Source organism: Poecilia mexicana, unplaced genomic scaffold, assembly GCF_051168715.1.
Source record: "Poecilia mexicana isolate PSO_F unplaced genomic scaffold, ASM5116871v1 scaffold_8, whole genome shotgun sequence".
Lineage (NCBI taxonomy): Eukaryota > Metazoa > Chordata > Actinopteri > Cyprinodontiformes > Poeciliidae > Poecilia > Poecilia mexicana.
The window spans coordinates 7,879,210-7,897,493 of NW_028263377.1; the positions used below are offsets into that span (position 1 = coordinate 7,879,210).

Genomic DNA, 18,284 nt, shown 5'->3' on the forward strand with positions numbered 1-18,284 from the left:
AGATACCAAAATGATGTGTTTGACAAAAGAGCAAAGAACTGAAATTATACTGAAGGCTGGATCAGGAAGCGGTCGTTAGTAAAAGCATGAGCCAATGACTAGTTACAGCTATTACTGCTAACTTTTTTATACGGTGGCTGATGACAAGTGTATTAGATCTATATTTCAGATTTTTTTTTTTACCATTATTAGAAAATCATGTATCATTTTCTTTCCACTCCAAAACTATTCACTACGTTCTGTTGGGCTATCAAGTAAAATCCTAATAAAATACATCTATATTTCACATGTAACATAATGTGAAAAAGAACAAGAAGTGTCAATACGTTTGCAAGGAACTGTATGATTGCCTGACGTCATGGTGACGTTCAAAACGATTTACTGCTCGGTGTAAAAAGAACTCATGTAATTAGTTTTCTCTCCCTCTACTTTTCGGGTTTCGACGCACTCCGTCTTGTTGAACTGGAAAGCATTAAAGGACTTCTGCTTCGTGTCTGCATGGCTGTGAAAACAAACTGTCTCGTTTGCATTTCGCCCTCAGCCAAACCCAGTGTTGCCATGCCGATAAATTCATCTCCATGCTGGTAATGGCTCTCAACAGACCGCTGTGCTTTGTTTTTCTTTCAGTTTCTGACTTTTTTTTTTAAGCAAATGATCATGTAACATGGCACACATCGGAAACCACAAGCCTGCCTGCATGCCTGTATCATTCTTATTTTCCAATTCGTTTTTGTAACTGCATGTTGCCATACTGTGGCTTTTAACTTTGGCCAAAATAACAACGTGCCAACTAATGTGTTTTTTTAATACAGATGTAACAAATGGAGGTTTTATCTGTTTTTAAATTTTATCATTGCATTGAATTTTCAGAAAAGAAGGATACTAAAAGTACCAGTGTCAGTGTTTTAGTTCTAATTTTCTTGTCATTGGATGCCTTTTGTTTCCTTTAAACAACATTTTACACAAATATGAACAACCCACATGAGAAAATGTATCCTCTTTTTGCATGTTTTTCTTTATTTCAACACCTAAAATTTCAGATAAAATGTTGGCTGTTTAAGGATGAGCATCATAGTAGATATCAAAAATTGCGATTTGTCTCATGTAACATCTATGGCTGCACAGCTAATTATGAGTAAAGCTATCAAAGAAACAAATTACTTGTTGCAGAAGCCAGAGTGCCGTTGTGTTCATTATATGTGAGATGCCGCCATCTTGTGGTTTGCAGACAGAATGGCAGCGCTGGGTTTGATTGGGAATGTCTGGCTGCCTTGAGCTGCTCGACTTCGGTACATCGTGGAGAGATGGCGATGGCGTCGCTGTCATCTCCTCTAAGAGTCTGTAGAGGAATATTGAAAGAGTTACGTACCATTCAAGGACCGAGTTACAAACAGTCGCTGGCTTATAACTATGTTATAGATCAGTTTCGCAAGAACAAGGTGAGTTTAGCCCCAGCTTAGCAAAATGCTAATATTAGCTAGGCTGCTACAAGCATCCTTCAGTCTTATAACATATGCCTAATATGTCGTATTAAGCATTTGCTAGTTGTCAAAACAGTAAATTATATGCTCTTGAATCGTTTACAAGCAAGGCTATAGAAGGAAAACAGAACCTGACACGCACAGGCGGTTGCCGTCAAGTAATAAAACATTTTAAAAAAGCAAGGTGAGTTGTTATGAAGGGCATGCTAACATTAGCCAACTGCAGTCCTCGAGCGCCACAGTCCTGTAACTTCTTCGATGTGTCCCTTGTCGTACGAACTTGAATTAAATGACCAAACTGCCTCGCTATCGAGGCAATATTAGCTATGTTAATTAGCTAATATTGGAGCCAGGTGTGTTGAAGCAGAGACGTGTAAAAGTTGCAGGACACTGGTCCTTGAGGACTGGAGTTTGAGACCACTAGCTACCCGTTGAATTAACTTTATTAATGACTGCCGTGCAACTTTATAGATAGGTTATTTGCTTGTTAATTCAGTTATAACAATTTGCTGTAGATAATGGAGAGAAAAATATAAAATACAAAATTTTGCTCAGGACATTTGATTTAATGTAAAACTTTAAGGACACCTTAATAGTAATAATAATGCATAATAAAGCAAGGTTTCCCCCAGAAAACTTGCTAAGCCCGTTGGTTAGGGCGCTCAGCAGTCATTCATCCAGTGACCTGCCGGGTTTTTTAGTTAAAAAATGTTTACAGTTGACAGGAAATTTGAACATGTCACTTGATAATTATGTGTTTGGAAGATCAATAACTGAACACCAACTATAAAGTCTTAAAAAATGCAAAAAAAAAAACTTAAATAAATGAGCAATGCTAATTCTTGTGGGGGTACAAGTAACGCCCGGTGGCCCACCAGGCTTATAATACACTGGGAGAAACCCTGAATAAAGGAATGTGTTTATCCGCAGTAAAAAGTAGATACCTCCTCAGTAGATACCTGTTTTTGTGCCGTTTAATGTTAAATAAAATGATGATTTGATAGTTTATTACAAAATAATAGCTTTAAGCTTGTAATTACATGTTTATCTCTGTTTTTACCGCTGCTCTATTTCACATGTGACTTTCAAAAATCACTCCACATTGTCCAGAATGCATCAGTGTGTGTGTGCTGTTTGCCATGTAGGCTTAGAGCTTGCATTATTAACGCTTGGGAGAACATGGCTCAGCAGGAATACTGAATGCATGTCTTGTCACTGAAGCAAAACAGCTTAAAGCAACTCTTCTAGTCACGTCAAACTGTGCACTGCTCTCTAGGCTCTACAGTGTACATTAAAGTGTCTAAATGGACCGTACTCTGTGCTATTGTGCTTACAGTGGTAGATGGATGTCAGAAAGTTCTTCATTGCTCTTCCCTTATTTGCCTGAAGTGTATTCGCTCAGTTATTCGTACACTTGAAGTTTTTGCATTTTCAGAACTTCATGAATACCAACTCGGGTCACAAGTCAGACCATTCTTATGGTTTCATCCCATGCGTCTTTCTTTAAAGTGATGGAAATTACTGTCATTTAATCGTTTTTCCTTATCGCAGGTTACAGGGGAAAGGTACTGCAGAGCCCAGCAGGAGGCGCACCACGCCTCGCTCACATACCTGTGTTTGCTGACGTCCACCAGGAACCACCTGGCCCTCCATAACCTCTACCATGGCAAGGGAGAGCGCAGCCCAGAAGAAGTGGCGGGCCTGGTGGGGCTCAGGCTGCCCACGCAGCCAGGAGGGAAAGGCTGGGAGAAGTAGGGACAGTGGAAAGTCAGCCGGCAGGAGAAAATCAGGAAACTCTCCTGGAATTACGTCTAAATGGACAGTGGATGGATCGGCTGCCTTTGTGTAATTTAAACTCCAGAGTTTGCTGGTTGTGGCATTGTGGACTGAGGGAACTTGTTCTTCATTCTCCTGAGCAACAGTTGTTTGAAACGAGGGGGAAAAAATGTGAATTGATGAAATAAAAAATAAAAGTCAGCTAAAATATAAAACTTGTTAAAACCTTTGTACTCAACAGCAGCACCTCAAAAACACTGAATATCCCATTATGTGGCATATGTCATTTAAAGTTAATCCTATAAACGGTGATTAATACTTGACTGTGTAAATAAAACTTTTGTTTTTTTGAAGTTGTGTGTTAATGTGTGCATGAACAAACAGGCTAAAATAAATGACCATCAATATTTAGCTAATTGTCCAATTTATTATTTGGCTTTCAATGTCAATATCTCAATGACAAAATTGAGTTTTAGGATATGACCTCAAACTTTTTTTTTGACAACAAAAATAAAAATATGCATATTTCATTCATTCAGAAAATGCAGTTTCTTATTTGTAGCCAATATGTCCCTTCAAAAGTATTTATCTAAAACTTCTTTTTGAACTATCTTGTACATGTAAACGTGTATCCATGCATTACGGAGAAAAATGTTTCTTAGGTTTCAGAAGACAGTTAAAAAAAACCGTCTTGGTAGTTATTTTGGACTTAAACGTAAAGAATTTTCTAAAAACTGATGGAAAACACTGAAAATGATGTGTAGAAGCTTGAGGTGGGAAAACTAGAATCCTCACCAGCTAGCTAAAACTGTTTTATTTGTATGTTAGTATTCCCTTACATGTAGCTTTATACTTGCTTCCAAGAAAAATAAAGGAGCAGATAATGAAATTACATTTAAAACAAGAAATGCTAAAATGGTAATTCAACACTAATAAATAGTGAATACCTAATAAAGTAATTGTTGACCTTCTAGAAAAACCTACAAAAACAGTTTGTGTTCATCTCTGCTTTTTGGAGAGTTGGCTCCAAACCCAAGTACAATGAAGCATGGTGGTGGCTGCATCATGCTTCTTTTTTCTAGCAGGGACAGGAAAGATTAGTGGAGCTGATTCAAAGATGGACAGTGAAGACACAGCCAGAGCTGTAATGGAAGGGTTTAGCTCAGAACATGTGTGTTGGAATGGTCCAGTCAAAGTCCAAAATTAGAAAAGGCATACCCAAAAAGATCTGCAGCTGTAAATAAATGTAAAGGCCTGAACTTATTTGATTTCTGTCACTGTAAACTGTATTTTATGTCAGGGCACTTTGTGATTAATTGCTCTGATGTTATTGAAAGAGTATATTTTAAAATCAAAATTGTATTTTTTTCCCCCAAGAAGCCCTCATTTGCAAATAGTTATAGCATGCAAAAATAAAAAAATATATAAATTTTTGCCACACACTTTTAGAGGCAGTGGCATGTTTTTACATGGGCCATATGGGCAGTTGTTCAGGGCGGCATAACAGATAGGGAGGCTGAGAATGAGACAATATAACGTAACATTTACAGTCTGTTTTTATGGATGTGCAGGAAGAGTTTCACCCCTGTGCCAACTCTAAGAATGCATAGTCTATATTGCTGAAACTCCAGAATCAACCAGGTTGCCATTCATGATGCAGGAAGTGCCTCTGTTCCCAGACCTGCTCTCTCAAAAATCATCCCTCCCCTCCCCAACCACCATCACATAATTCCACCCTTTTCCCCCTTTTTTTTTTTTTTTTTTTGCTCTTAGTGTGCAGCGGTGACTAACGTTGCCTTCAGTGTGAATTAAAATAGACTAACCCTGCAGCAAAGCAAGCTCACAGTGGCACAGGGGAGGGAGAGAGAGCAAGACGTGCGCTGCTCGTGTACAAACCCCAAACTTAACATGCGCAAACGCAGTCGGGCAAATCAAACGCACAAATGCGTAGTGACAAACAAACTGTAGTGTCAAAATTGATTTCGCGATTTGCGCGTCTGGTCCTGCCATCCTGGAACAGAAACCGGGTGACCAAAAGTGGCGCTGAGAGGTGAAAGTGGTGCGAGTAAAAAAAACAAAAAACAACGTTTTAATCAAGTCGGCGCAACTTTAACTATTCCGGGGAGAAAAAAATGAGTCACGTTAGGTGGTGGTGATGCGCGTCGAGCTTGGAGGAGGAGAGCGGGAGGCGGGGACAGCGCGGAGGCTGCTTCGGTTATTGGTTTGTCAGAAGGTGCGGACAGCTCAGCAGCAGCATCTTCATCCTCGAGAAGAAGAGGAGGGGCGGGGGGAAGGAAACAGCTGTTGAGGGAGTTCACAAAGACGAGGTGCTTAGTTGTTTTTGATTTGCAAACTGCAGATTGTCTCTCCGGGGAAGCAGGTTACTGGAGGAAGGGAGGGCAAAGGCGTTAACAGGAAGGGGAAAAAAAGCGCACGGAGCGACGAGAGTGGAAGTGACCAACGGAGCGATGTTTGGCATGATCAGAAATTCGCTCTTTGGGAATTCAGAGGAGACCGAGTACAAAGTGCTCAGCACCGAGACTAAGGTAAGCAGAGAGACATCTGTGCGCCTTCTGGACGACGGCTTAGGTTCCGTTTGATTTTTTTTGCGCAATTTTACGCAGAGATTTTCTGTTGCCCTGTACATTTCTCTCATCAAACTCCCAACTTCAGCATTAGACACATGCAGCGGAATTTATTTTTAAAACGCAAGCCTCTCACTCGCCCTGCAACCTTGGCAGTAAGGCTAATTGTCTGTGACCTGTGAGGATGCCCGCTGACCCACAGCGCGCGCAAAGAAGGGAACCCCGAGGGCCCGTGTGGCTCCACAAGGCAGCAGACACGAATTATGATGGAAAGGAGTGAGGGGGAGGGGTGGCTGCACATCATGGCAGCACCATGCTGGGTGAATCTGTTTTGTCAGGCTGCACAGGCTGGAGCTGGTTGGAGATAAATTCAGAGTGGAGAACGTGTTCGCCTGGCAGCAGGGGGAAATAATACAGCCAGAACCATGTGTTATGTTGGCGTAGTCAAAGTCCAGACCTAAATTCAATTGAGGATCTGGGAAAAAGGACATGCCTCGAGAGCATCCCAGTTTTAACTACAAACAAATGTACGTTTTTCTCATTTTTATTTTTTACAACTATTCATAATTTCCCTCGCATTTCACATTTGTGAACTAGTTTGCTTTGATCATTATGCATAACTGATTATTCTGGACGTCATTTTTAACACACTATCACTATCTATGTAAATGTATTCTCAACGCAGACTTTATATTCCACCTACTATATAAATAATCAGAATAAGAAACAAACAGCCGCTGTGAAGAAAAATATTCTTTTAAATGCTTGTTTCATGTTGCTGTGCAGGATGGAACAGCTGGCTTCAAGAGTCTTTCCTAAGTAGCCCGTCTTTTACATGACGTGCGCTTGGCCGTGTCAAAACAGATCTGTCTGTCAGTGAGTGTGTGTGTCAGTATGGGCCGCGTTCTCTCATGTGGAATGGAAATCCGCTTTTATCTCTGTCTCCCACTCAGAACTTGTCTTTTGTTTGCCAGATAAATGAACAAAGGGACTTTGGAAACTCAGCAACACATGGCACATGTGAGCATCCACAGTCCACAGAGGAGGAGGTTTGTTGGTGGTCCTCAAAAATAGACATAAACACAATGCCTGTTAAAAGTTTACATACACCCCTCATGGAGATGAGCGTCAGACGGAGAGCCGACTTTTCTTATCGCCGGAGTTTTATTTCATTGGTCTGACTTTGCTTTTTAAGCAAAGCACATCGTCTCTGAGTAGAGTTGAGGTCGGGTTCATTGTAGAAACTTAGTATCAGAAGGTTTTACTCATTTTAAAACCAGTACTGATGAGTGTTTTGGGATTATTGACACCTAATTGTGTCCGAGTTTAAATCATCTGACCCAAATTGTTCTCCTCAGATGAAAGGAAATTGGTTTGGATTTTCAGGAACAATCAAAACTCAAGCAAGCTGAGCTGGAAGACTGTGTCTGAAATCAATGCAACTCTAAACTGAACAAATTCAAAGTTGTAAAGGTTCAACTAATGTTTCTAAGAGGTACTGTGAACAGTTCATGGGCGTCAAAATCTCAACTTCTTACCTGGAACATTGTCACCTCTGCTCAGACATCAAACCAATGTTTTGGAGTGGCCCTAATCTCAGAACATTTTAGATTAGAGCTAGAAAAGTGGGGGTGAGACTCTTTTCTCTGGGAATGGGAACGGCCAAAATTCCACCAAACTACTGTAAACTCAAAACATTTGACCCAAGTCACAACCTGTGGCTTTGGAGAGAGTGAAAAAACACCTCTCACCAATATTCAGTCGGCAAACAAAAATAATCTAGTTTCTCCCAAACGATCCAAAAATGGCAAAGTTCTGGATTTACCGTCAGAAAAAAGGCGTTGAGAGAAAAACGCCTTTTTTGTACGCTCCTTGTCAAGATCTGGCTTCTGGTGCATAAAGCATCTGTCTGACACTTTTAATTAAAACCAACAGCTCCAGAGGAGATACCAGGTGGGGCACATTCACACGTTCACAGACTGAACAACAACAGCAACAGTGGGTGAAACTGAGCTCAAACCCTGCTAATGAGCACCGAGCACGAATTTAAAACCAAAACGGCAGAGTCATGGAGCTTTTCTTCTTCTTTTTTTTTATTTTGGTGTAAGCACTTTTTTTCTTTTTTTAGGCGGAGGCTAATTACAATGCACATGCTCACACAGACACAGAGCCTGCATGCACATGACAAATTAATTACACTGTTGCACAGAAGAGCACAACTTTTAACGTCGGCCCCAGTGACAACTTCTACAAAGCTAACTCTTTAATTGCAACGCAGGAGCATGTGGATCTGACACGAGATGCAGCGGAAGTGGAATTAAAACCTCTGGAGGAGCATTTGTTGAAGCGCTTTATTAAAAAATAAATAAATAAATAAAAAAGTGCATTTAGTACCTTGAGACTGGGAAAGAGGATTGAAAGTTACACATTTATTTTATGGGATGAAGATCCCATTATCTGAATGATACTTCTTAGCTTCGCAGGTTGCCCAAGGGGGAGGATAATAAACCCAAACGGCTCAAGCACGAGTGAAAAACATAAGAGATAATTTCTCCGTTTCATTTCGTGCTACAGGTGTCACGCTGCGAGCAACAATCATCTTCAGCAACCCGGCGGTTCATTTTCGAAGCGTTAGAGAAATTAAACCGCAATACGACGCAATTAAATTCCAAGCGACACACTGTGGAACGCTTCAAAAACGACGGCGTGCAGCAGGAGCCGCGCAGAGGAGCGACCACGCGCTCCACGCTGACCCCACACAGTGGCCTGCTTTTAAAGCAGATGTTCGTGCGTCTCCTTAATGCCGGCCGTGACCGCGGCTGCGCCGTTACGTAACAGCACACACATCTCTGGCCCAGAATTTCCCTGTGAGCTCACTGAACCCTGCAGAGCAGAACGAGACATTTAATCAGATCGGGGCGAATGCGGTTCACGTGGGTCTGCCCACCGAGGGTTTTGTGTGGCCTTTGCGAAGATTATTCACACTCCTTGGACTTTTGTGGTTTATTTGTCACCTCGAATTTCGAGGTATTTCATTGGGACTTCAGTCGAGAGTTGCTGTGAACTGGAAGGAAACAGATGCTTTCCCTCCATTTTTTGTTGAAACAAATAACTATGTATCTGAAAAGTGTGGAGTGCTTTTGTTTTTAGGCTCCCTAACAGCTTTATTTCTACAAATGCAATACTTTAGGTGTGTGTTTCTACCAGCTTCGCACTTCTTGACACTGACATATCAGTCAGATAGGACATCAAGTTTTACTGCAAATTCTCAATTAGATTTTGATACGGACTTTGACGAGGCTACTCTAAGGCGTAAATATGATCTGATCTAATCTATTCCAGTGTAGCTAAGAAAATAGTCCTGCTCATGTTTCATCCTCAGGACGGTGTGCTCATTATGATGTACGTTGGTGGTGTCCAAAGCGTGGCCCAGGGGCCATTTGTGGCTCTTCAAATTATTTTGTTTGACCCCTGACCACAAGTGAAAAATGATAATGATTTTGGCCAAAAAAAAACAAACAAAAAAAACAATTGATAACCAAAAAATTTGGAAATTGCCTGTTGTCCTTTTAATGAAGTAACAGTCTGAATCCCTTTCTATGTTTTGGATTTTTAATGATAAACAGATTTCACAAAAACTGTTTAGTGTTGAGCTGGTAAAACAAAAATTATGTAAGTTTTTGCATTTTTAATTCAATGAACTTTGTTGCTCCCCAGTAGTTTAAAATTGCCAATCATGGCCCCCATGACAAAATGTATTAGACACAACTGGTGTACACTGACACTTTTCTACCCAGGAAAATGTTTTACTTTTGGTCAAATCAGACCAGAGTTCCTTCCACCACACATTTGCTGTGACTCCTGTAGAGAAAAGTACAAACAGGACTTTTTTTTTTTAAGGCTTTCTTCTCACCACTTTTTCATAAATCCCAGACTTGGAGTAATACATGGCATACCAAGCTAAAATTCGTGACACAATCGTCTGTTTTTCAGAAGGGCACCACTTTGTTTGCTCCACAAACTACTAGCATTCTCTCGTTTCTCTTTGCTCCACAGAACGGAGTGGGCTTTGAGGTGAGACGGTACGATGCAGCAAAGTACGCTGCCGTCTACTCAGAAGGAAGGACCTATGAGCAAGTAATCGGGGAGCTGGTGCGGAAACTGCTGACATACATCGGTGGAAACAATGAGCAAGGTTAGAAAGAGAAACGCTTGAAACCAACCAAACCCCTCTTTGCATTAACAAGACATCAATGCATCTTGCTAAAATAAAGTCGTACATTTCAAATCTACATTTCATTTTCTAAGGTGAAGCCATGGGGATCGCGTTTCCCATCATCATCACGGTGTACCCACGGAACGATGGCGTTTTCTCTCGGCGTCTGGCGGTGGGCATCCGGATCCCCAACGCCTACCAACAAGACCCCCCAGCTCCCACCGACAGCACCATCAGGGTGGAGGAGCGACCCGGCATAACTGTATACGCGCTGTATGTGTCATTTGTGACAGTATATTTTATAATAGTGTTTTTTGGGGTTTTTTTTAAATCAAGTTGTTTGTAAAAGCTTGTAGAATTTGATTAAGAGAGCTCAGTCCAACACACAAGAGCTGATACATTTAGTCTATTATTATTATTATTATGGAAAGTGATCCAATGTTTTCTACTTTATTCACTTTTTATTTGAAGTCGACGCTATGAGTGCAGCCTTGTAGGATCATGGGTCACTGTAAAAGACAAAAAAACAAAAAATATTTGCACAAGTCACTCTTCCAAAATGCTTAAGGACCAAGTAAAGTCCTTGACTTCAAGCTAAAAGAGATGACATGAGCGGTTCAACTGAGGAAACGCACCAACACCCCAGAGACAAAGCTGTTCTGTACAGTGAACTGGACTGAAACACCTCCCAGCTCAAGTTCAGGACTGCGTACTGTAACGGCAACGAAGAAGCTGCAGTTCTCACACAGAGGCAACGCGAAATACCACACTTTTCATTCCCACTGCATGCGCTGCAACTGTTGAGACATTATAAATGACTACAGGTTGAAATCTACCCTCTCTGTTACGTTTCTGCAGGCAGTTTGGCGGCTTCGCCGGGGAGAGCGAGTATCGGGCCGAGGCCGCCCGCCTGACGCGCGCCCTGGGCGAGACCACGCCCTTTCAGCGCAAGCAGTACTTCTGCTGCAGCTACGACCCTCCGCTCAAGCCTTACGGACGTAGAAATGAAGTGTGGCTTCTACAGGAGGACCCGTGAAAGGCCACTCAGGCCCATCAAAGCTTAGTCCTCCAAAAAAGGAAAAAATTCAATCTTCACCTCTGTTAGTCCTACAGCTGTAAACAGAGAATGGGTTCAAAATAAAGCTGGAAGAAGCGAGATTTTCTGTTTCTACGCTTACAAAAAAACTGTATTTATCATAAGAATGACCAAAAGAAAGGAGAGAAAAAAATATTGGAAACAAAATTAGCTTCCACTAACATATATATAAATATATAGTTTGAGACTTGCACTTGAAGGTGATAAATCCCAACAGAGTTCCCATGTCTTTGAGTACTAACTTGCACATCTTTAAATAATCTGGTTTAGACAGCATAAATTTAAACCATTAAGTGGAATTAAACCTTTTGAATCAGAGGAATGGCAGCTGTGAGGAGACCTTTGGTTGTTTGTGCTACGATTACACAATACTTTGTTATATTTGTCTAAGAATATTCTGTGTTTTCAGGAGAGTTTTGTGTTTTAGTGCATGACATACAAGCTAATTTTTACTTCGTGAAACTCTACAAACTGTTTTGTGACCCATCTGTGCATGTAAGGGTTTTGTGGTCGGTATGAATTTCATTTTTAAGGCTCGAGAGTGTTTTATTGCATAAATAAAAACATTATTCAGTTATAGTCTGCATTTGCTGTTCTTGTGTTTTCATTTGTGCGACAGAAAGTCAGTCAAAATCTCTCATCATTGTTTGATTATTAAAAATAGGGAAACTTGTACTTAGGAGAGAGTGGCGAGAATAAATCCTGTCTACATTTTTGACATAAGCGTTTTGGGGAAGACAGCAGGTGCTGTCATAAAATAAGACAAATATTTAACTTTTAGGTAGGGGTGCAAGTCATATGGAGAGCCCATTTATTTATTTATTTTATTTTGGCTGAAATGGCTCTCCGTAAAGTCATAGAGTAATGAGTTAATCTAAAGTTGATTGATCTTATCGAACAGCTTACGACTAGTGCGGCCATTTTCTTTAAAAAACCCGAGTTTTCTCTTGTAGCAAGAAGGCTAACCGTCTTTGCATAACACGAAGGGGTACATTTTCACAATATGCTGAATAAAAAAAAAACACCATTAAATTTTAACATTATTTTGTGTCAGCTGTATTAAATACTTACCCAATAAAGCGTTTCCGACAATTTCTCTTTGCCGTTCTGGTAGGGCTTCGCCATGTTTAATCCTGCATCAACTGTCTCCGTTTAAACGGCGCCCTCTGCTGGATGGCGGCCAAACTACAACACTAGAAAAAGGCCTAAGCGAACTTTTAATAGTTAATCGATTTAAACTAATTTTAATCTAATACAGCATTAATCGGAAATTAATCATAAGTCAATTAATTGTTTAGATTCCTACTTTTAGGACTTTATGCAAAAAAAACATAACTCCATGATGGTGGCGCCATCATGCTGTGGGAATACTGGAAGAAAATATATTACAGGTTGCAAAAGACCTAATGGCTGCAGGTTCATACTTAAAATACAACACCAAAAAGAAAAGCAGAGGGTAACAAAAATGCAAGTATTCTGAAAGATGTTCAAAAACTCAAAATGTTTTAAAATTAAGATGGTGTAAGAATAAAAAACAAAAAACATTAAAACGTCAGCTTTAATAAATGATTCATTTATTAGATTTTAATTGGAACAAAATTCAGCAGAAAGAAAGAGAACTGCAAAAAGGTATTAAAATACAGACATTTGATTAAATTGGGTAAAGTATCTACTTACTACATCTGTGTGCAAATAATCCATCAAACAAACTGTAACTGTTGCACACTAAGGAAGATAATATAGCCTGCTGGCCCCATAACACTCTTAGCCTGCAACAAAAGCTTTGCATTCATAAGAATCAACAGCAGCAATCACTCATCAGCCTTGAACTAGGCCCTGTAGCCCTGCACTAGTGTAATTACTGGAGTTCTGGTGTTAGCTTGGATGTCAGACTGCACACACATATGAAATATTTAAGAATTCTCTTCAGCCCAAACATTGCACTGCTTTTTATCAACTTAAACCCTCTCAAAGAAACATGACATTATGAGAACAAGAGCTAAAAATTAAGCTATTTTATCTTATTTAAATGAATACAAAGGACACATTCATAATAGATTATGTTGTTGATATTTGCTATATATTAATACACACACAAGAAGAAAGAAAGAAAAACTGAATATTTGCTGTGATGCTGTAAAAAGAGTGTTTTTGGTGTGGAATTTTCTTCAGGAACCGCAATCAAATCAGCAGAAAATGTTTTGTTTGTATGTTTTATTTTACATTCTATAAAACAGCTGTTTTGGTGTTTGGGAATTATTAAGAAAATAACACATTTCCTATCTGAGAAAGTAAGTAAAAGTTAAGATGGTCGGTTTTATAATGACAGAATATCAAAGACACAGTTACGCTGTGGCTGAGAGATCACCAATTGTGCCAGTAGCCTTCAGTTTTTAATCAACCAAGCAGTTTTTCCATCAACTTCACTCGCATCTGAATCTAATTTGGGGAAGCAGTAGGAGTGCCGTCAAGGTGTTCAGTCTTTCTTCTTGTCGGGGGAGTTTGGGTAAGGTGCGTACGGTGGAGGCCGCTCCTGTGGTGGACATAACAAAACAAAACAAAAAAAAACACAGTTCAGTGGCGTCCCTGAAACAAAGACGGCTGACGACGTCCGTGCTGCTACGAAAGCTTACCGCAGGCATGTAGACGGCATGCGGATTGCTGGGATTATAATACGCGCTGCCTGCTGCTTCGGCCGCCTTCGAGTTACCTGTGCACGAAACAAGACGTGACAGAGACAAGGAGATTAATGCTGACAGTCGTGAACGCAGAACGCGCTCAGGGTGCAGACACTACAGCTCAAACCACTGTACGCGGGGAGCGCACGGTTAGTCACATGAATCTTAAATGACAGCTCTGGAAAATCCTCCAGACGGAATCAAGCCGCAGTCCCCAAGGAACAGGACGGGAAACATCCGACTGAACGTCCAGCCAAAGCGAAAGGACGCGTCACCCTGGAACAGTGGGTTCTTGCATATGAGCGCAGGAGGGGAGCGTTTGCTGAGAGCTCTGCATGTGAGGATTGTTTAACCTTTGTAATTATGATGTTCAACACATGAGACACTAGCAGCCCTTCTTTTTATTTATTTTTTTTTCCAAAATGATTCATCTTGAAAAAGACAGATGAGATCTGACAGGTGCAGTGGCACAGGCTTAAAACAGAGAGAGCTAGAGAGAGAGAGAGAGAGAGAGACCAACAAACCTGCAGGAGGTGGGGGGGCGGTCCAGTTCTGAGGGGGTGGAGCCCAGTTCTGAGGTGGCCCAGGGTAAGGAGGGGGCGGGGCCATGTAGTCAAATCCAGATGGGTACATTCCTAAGACAAGGTCAATGGAAGGAAAAAAAAAAAAAAAAGAAAAAGATGTGTACAATTGTGAGACCTAGATTATACAGCACACAAATATGACAAGACGTATCAATGGCTGCAACTAACAATTATTTAAATTAGCAATTAATCGATTGTTCTGACGATTAATCAATTTATCTCATTAAAAAATTGCTGATTTTTTTGCTTAAGCCCTTTTCATGCTGTAATAAAATACATTAAAATATGCAAATAAACAAATAATTCAAGTTTGCAGGAGTCTACTACATAGGAGCCCATTAAAATGCATAGAGGTTTGTTGTTGTAACCTCACAAAATGTGAAAAGGTTCAAATAGTGTGAATATCTTATCAAGCCACAACAGATCAGGTTGACATAAAAAAAGTCAGAAATATTGTTAAATTCAGTGGTAGGGACAGCCAACTGAAAAGTTAGCTTTGGCAACCCTAAAGCACCAACCATAAACCTCAGTTCCGCTAAAGCGCTATACCAATATGTTACGTAGCAGAAGCTAATGCTAAAGCACTAAATTTAACTACATTGATTCCAACCATGTCAAATTTGTTACAGGACATGTACCGGTATGCTTTGTGCTTCAATTTTATTGTTTTTTTAGAATGTCAAATTCTGTTGCTAGTTTTGCCCAATTTACCCCAGAAAGACTTCAGTTAAAAGATTTAAAACCGTTTACTGTGTAACAAAAGCTAACTGCGCTAAATGTTTGCAAAACAAAAAACTTCCCCCACCATGACCATGGTAACGGGAAGCGTGCCCACCACTTATATTACTACATTTTCGATAAAAAGCATTTAGAAACATCTTAACCCATTTTGTACAGTGTTTACACAATTCGAAAGCAAAAGAAAAAGTCATTTTGACTCAAAGCTGTACCTGCTGCTGCCGTTGGATAGGGGTAGCCCATATTGCCAGGAGCAGTGGGAGGGGGAGGACCCTGGTAGAATCCATTCTGCTGGGGAGGGGGCGGGTAAGGATAGCCGGTAGGCGCAGGTGGAGGCGGACCGTACCCATTCACCATTCCGGGTGAGGGGTAACCATAGGCAGGAGCCCCATTCTGGGCCGGACCAGCACGGGATGCTACAACACAAAAACAAACTAGGCTTTAAAGGTAAAGGAAACAGTGTGTGCTTTTTATTTATGAGCTTAATATCATCCAATATGGAATAAAACAACTAAAAAAAAATAACAAAAATGTGTATACAAACCATTTGTGGCCAATTTGAAAAGATGCTGCCCCACTTCAATGGCTCCTCCGCTGGGAAATGACATCTTGAAATGAGCCTGACCTTCCCAGCCGCCTGAATAAACAGTTTCGATTAGAGTAGCTCTTAATTACAATAATTACCCAATTTATCATTGGTTTCCAATCTGCTAAAAAGGACACTCACCACCAGGCTCAGCCGACACGGTGCCTTTGATGTAGTTGGCGCCAAACACAGGTTGCTCAATGCTGCAGCCTTTCATCAGATAGTAGGGGAACATGGCTGAGCCTAAGCAGTCCTTGTTGTTGCTGGACACGAACATCAGCTGAGAAGGTGAATACAAAGAAAAATTGTGTGAAAAACATGAGGATCACAGCAGCATCCTGAGCATGTTAACTGTGCAAAAGTGAGTTACCCTGTATGGAGTTAGATAAATGGTGCCTTTCTTGGTCCCTTTCAGCAGATCAGTCTTGCAAGAGACGTCGCTGAATGACAGCTCCACATTCTTACATTGTCTTAAGACACTGACAGGACAATGAAGAGATAAAAGGTTAAAAAAAATTGACCAAACAACAACAAAAACTGTCAAACACAGTGAATATCCTTACTATGAATCATTGGCGTTGTGGAAAACAATATGACATCTTTGCCATATATAATGTATTCTAGAATATTATTAGACTAAGCTAATCTCTAGAGATGCACCAGCTAATTAGCCAGAAATTAGCCTGAACTGGACTGTAATCACATCTTCCGACAAGATGTACATTGATGCAACTTTTTAGCATAACAGTTAGATAAAAGTCAGGGCTGTATACTTCAGTGCAGTTTCTTTTTTTTTTTTTTTTGTTTTAACACATTGAGATTATAAGTAAATAAGTGTCAATTTATATTCCTTTCAAAGAATGTGGAGTTTTGGTTTCATTATGGTAAAGTCTATGGTAGTCATTGGGTCAACTTCTCATTGCAGTTAAGTGCTTTGAGTAATTTTAAAGATAATGTAAATAAATATAAAAGGCCAAAGCTCTGTGACATTTTAGGTAACTTCGGTATTTTTCGATATTCGATATTTGCTGTTTGTAACCCGAGGTTGCATCAAATTGGTGCGTGATGAGATTATTGCTGTAACAAAGTGTCAACATGAGAAAAGCAGCCATTACTTCCTGTTATGACAGACTGGGCTAACGAAATGAGTTAGCCAAAAGCAAAACTAAATTTCACAAAAACGTAGGGGTAACAAAAAAAGAGACAGCATTACATTTTCGGTATATTGTTAAAAATGTAAAGGTTAAGTCAGAAATTCGGGGTGTTAAAAGAAAGCGCAACTGCTAAGCAGGCTAGCTTTGCTAATGTTATCCCGTGAGCTAGCTCCACCTAAAGAGATGTAAACAAGCTTCGTGACGACACGACAGCTGCTTACTTTATTACATAAACCCAGAAGAAACCCCATAAAACACGCACCTTTCTCCGTTATTGATCAAAACTCCGCCGTTTTGCGAATGGTTCCGATTTAGAGCCATGTTCAGGAGCCGTGTGAAACTTCTCCTGTTGCCTGTGGTCAATGCTAAAGCCTGGAATCGTCACAGAAGAACGTTCACGGATGACACAGCGCTTACGTCATCACACCATCTGGTAACTCGTGACCTGACTGGAAGTTTTCTTGCTTCTTCTTCTTCTTCTTTAATTATCCTTGAATAACAGATATGTTCTTCAAATATCTGTTGAACACTTTATGAGAAAATGATTCAAAAATAATATTAACTTTGTACAAAAACTACTGTGAATGAAAAAGTGAGTCCATAAACATGCTGAGTTTTTGAGGATGTTTAATTTTCCAACATCTGTGCGAGACTGTATACTAATTACAGTTTAATTTACCTGTACTGTACAGTTCAATATGGTTCAAAGTAGTTTTGTTAAATTGCTACAAATCAAAAAATGGATGCAACTCTAAGAAAATATATTGTTACTACTGTCATTAATAGTTTGGATGAAAAAGGTAATAAAATGTAAGTTCTACACTTCATTGTCATTCATTGTCCTGTGGTTAATTGTTGTCAGTTTCACTGAAATAATGACTTTATAAATATTGGCTAATGATCAAAAAAGGATGAAAGCTCAAAACGTCTCACCTCAAGGCTGAATTGGTAAAATATTTTAAAACCTCGAAAGAGTTAAGAAACCTGACAAACTATAAAGAATTTTATTGCAATTAAATGTTTTCTTTAAAAAGTACGACATTGTATGGAGCTGAATTGGGGCCATGAAGCTTGTTCAAAAAAGCTTTTTTGAAACTGAAAGACAGATTTTGAAATATCCATCCTTTGTGTCTTTGTTATCTTTTTGCTTTGTATTGTAAATGTTCTAATTTTCGTGCTAATTTTTATATCTTCATGTGCTATGTGCTAGATTTAGAATACCGTTGCTAATTTTGATTCAAATAAAAATTATTATTATTATTACTATTATTATTTTACTTTTCTTCATTTTCACAGACGTGTTAGTTTTCTGTTTTAACACTTAGTAGTTGGCAAGCCATTTTTTTTAACTAACAGGTTTGTGCGCCGTTTAAAACGTTCCGCGACACTC

The 18,284-nt window shown here is 39.9% G+C and overlaps 3 protein-coding genes across 3 annotated transcripts; 2 read left to right on the forward strand and 1 right to left on the reverse strand.

Moving 5' to 3' along the window:
• The first annotated feature begins 1,062 nt into the window (after positions 1–1,062).
• On the forward strand, positions 1,063–3,668 carry fmc1 (formation of mitochondrial complex V assembly factor 1). Its single transcript, XM_014983134.2, has 2 exons — positions 1,063–1,439; positions 3,033–3,668. The coding sequence occupies exons 1-2, from the start codon at positions 1,305–1,307 to the stop codon at positions 3,234–3,236; spliced, it is 339 nt and encodes a 112-aa protein (XP_014838620.1). The 5' UTR covers positions 1,063–1,304; the 3' UTR covers positions 3,237–3,668.
• A 733-nt stretch (positions 3,669–4,401) lies between these two features.
• On the forward strand, positions 4,402–11,738 carry LOC106915502 (heme-binding protein 1). Its single transcript, XM_014983133.2, has 4 exons — positions 4,402–5,803; positions 9,899–10,037; positions 10,151–10,331; positions 10,917–11,738. Exons 1-4 carry the CDS (start codon positions 5,726–5,728, stop codon positions 11,092–11,094), a joined length of 576 nt encoding a protein of 191 aa, XP_014838619.2. The 5' UTR covers positions 4,402–5,725; the 3' UTR covers positions 11,095–11,738.
• Positions 11,739–12,706: 968 nt separating this feature from the next.
• wbp2nl (WBP2 N-terminal like) lies at positions 12,707–17,317 on the reverse strand. Its single transcript, XM_014983132.2, has 8 exons — positions 17,157–17,317; positions 16,111–16,219; positions 15,882–16,020; positions 15,699–15,791; positions 15,367–15,570; positions 14,357–14,467; positions 13,788–13,864; positions 12,707–13,687 (listed from the first exon to the last, which is right to left on the reverse strand). The coding sequence occupies exons 1-8, from the start codon at positions 17,213–17,215 to the stop codon at positions 13,631–13,633; spliced, it is 849 nt and encodes a 282-aa protein (XP_014838618.1). The 5' UTR covers positions 17,216–17,317; the 3' UTR covers positions 12,707–13,630.
• Positions 17,318–18,284: the final 967 nt, after the last annotated feature.

Excerpts from the sequence above, each read along its gene's own strand:
- LOC106915502 (XM_014983133.2), top strand. The coding sequence starts at position 5,726 with ATGTTTGGCATGATCAGAAATTCGCTCTTTGGGAATTCAGAGGAGACC. Across the intron at positions 5,804-9,898 it reads TGCTCAGCACCGAGACTAAG|AACGGAGTGGGCTTTGAGGT; the intron begins GTAAGCAGAGAG and ends TTTGCTCCACAG. Across the intron at positions 10,332-10,916 it reads GGCATAACTGTATACGCGCT|GCAGTTTGGCGGCTTCGCCG; the intron begins GTATGTGTCATT and ends ACGTTTCTGCAG.
- wbp2nl (XM_014983132.2), bottom strand. The coding sequence starts at position 17,215 with ATGGCTCTAAATCGGAACCATTCGCAAAACGGCGGAGTTTTGATCAAT. Across the intron at positions 14,468-15,366 it reads CTATCCAACGGCAGCAGCAG|GAATGTACCCATCTGGATTT; the intron begins GTACAGCTTTGA and ends ACCTTGTCTTAG. Across the intron at positions 13,865-14,356 it reads CGCCCCCCCACCTCCTGCAG|GTAACTCGAAGGCGGCCGAA; the intron begins GTTTGTTGGTCT and ends TTTCGTGCACAG.
- fmc1 (XM_014983134.2), top strand. The coding sequence starts at position 1,305 with ATGGCGATGGCGTCGCTGTCATCTCCTCTAAGAGTCTGTAGAGGAATA. Across the intron at positions 1,440-3,032 it reads ATCAGTTTCGCAAGAACAAG|GTTACAGGGGAAAGGTACTG; the intron begins GTGAGTTTAGCC and ends TCCTTATCGCAG.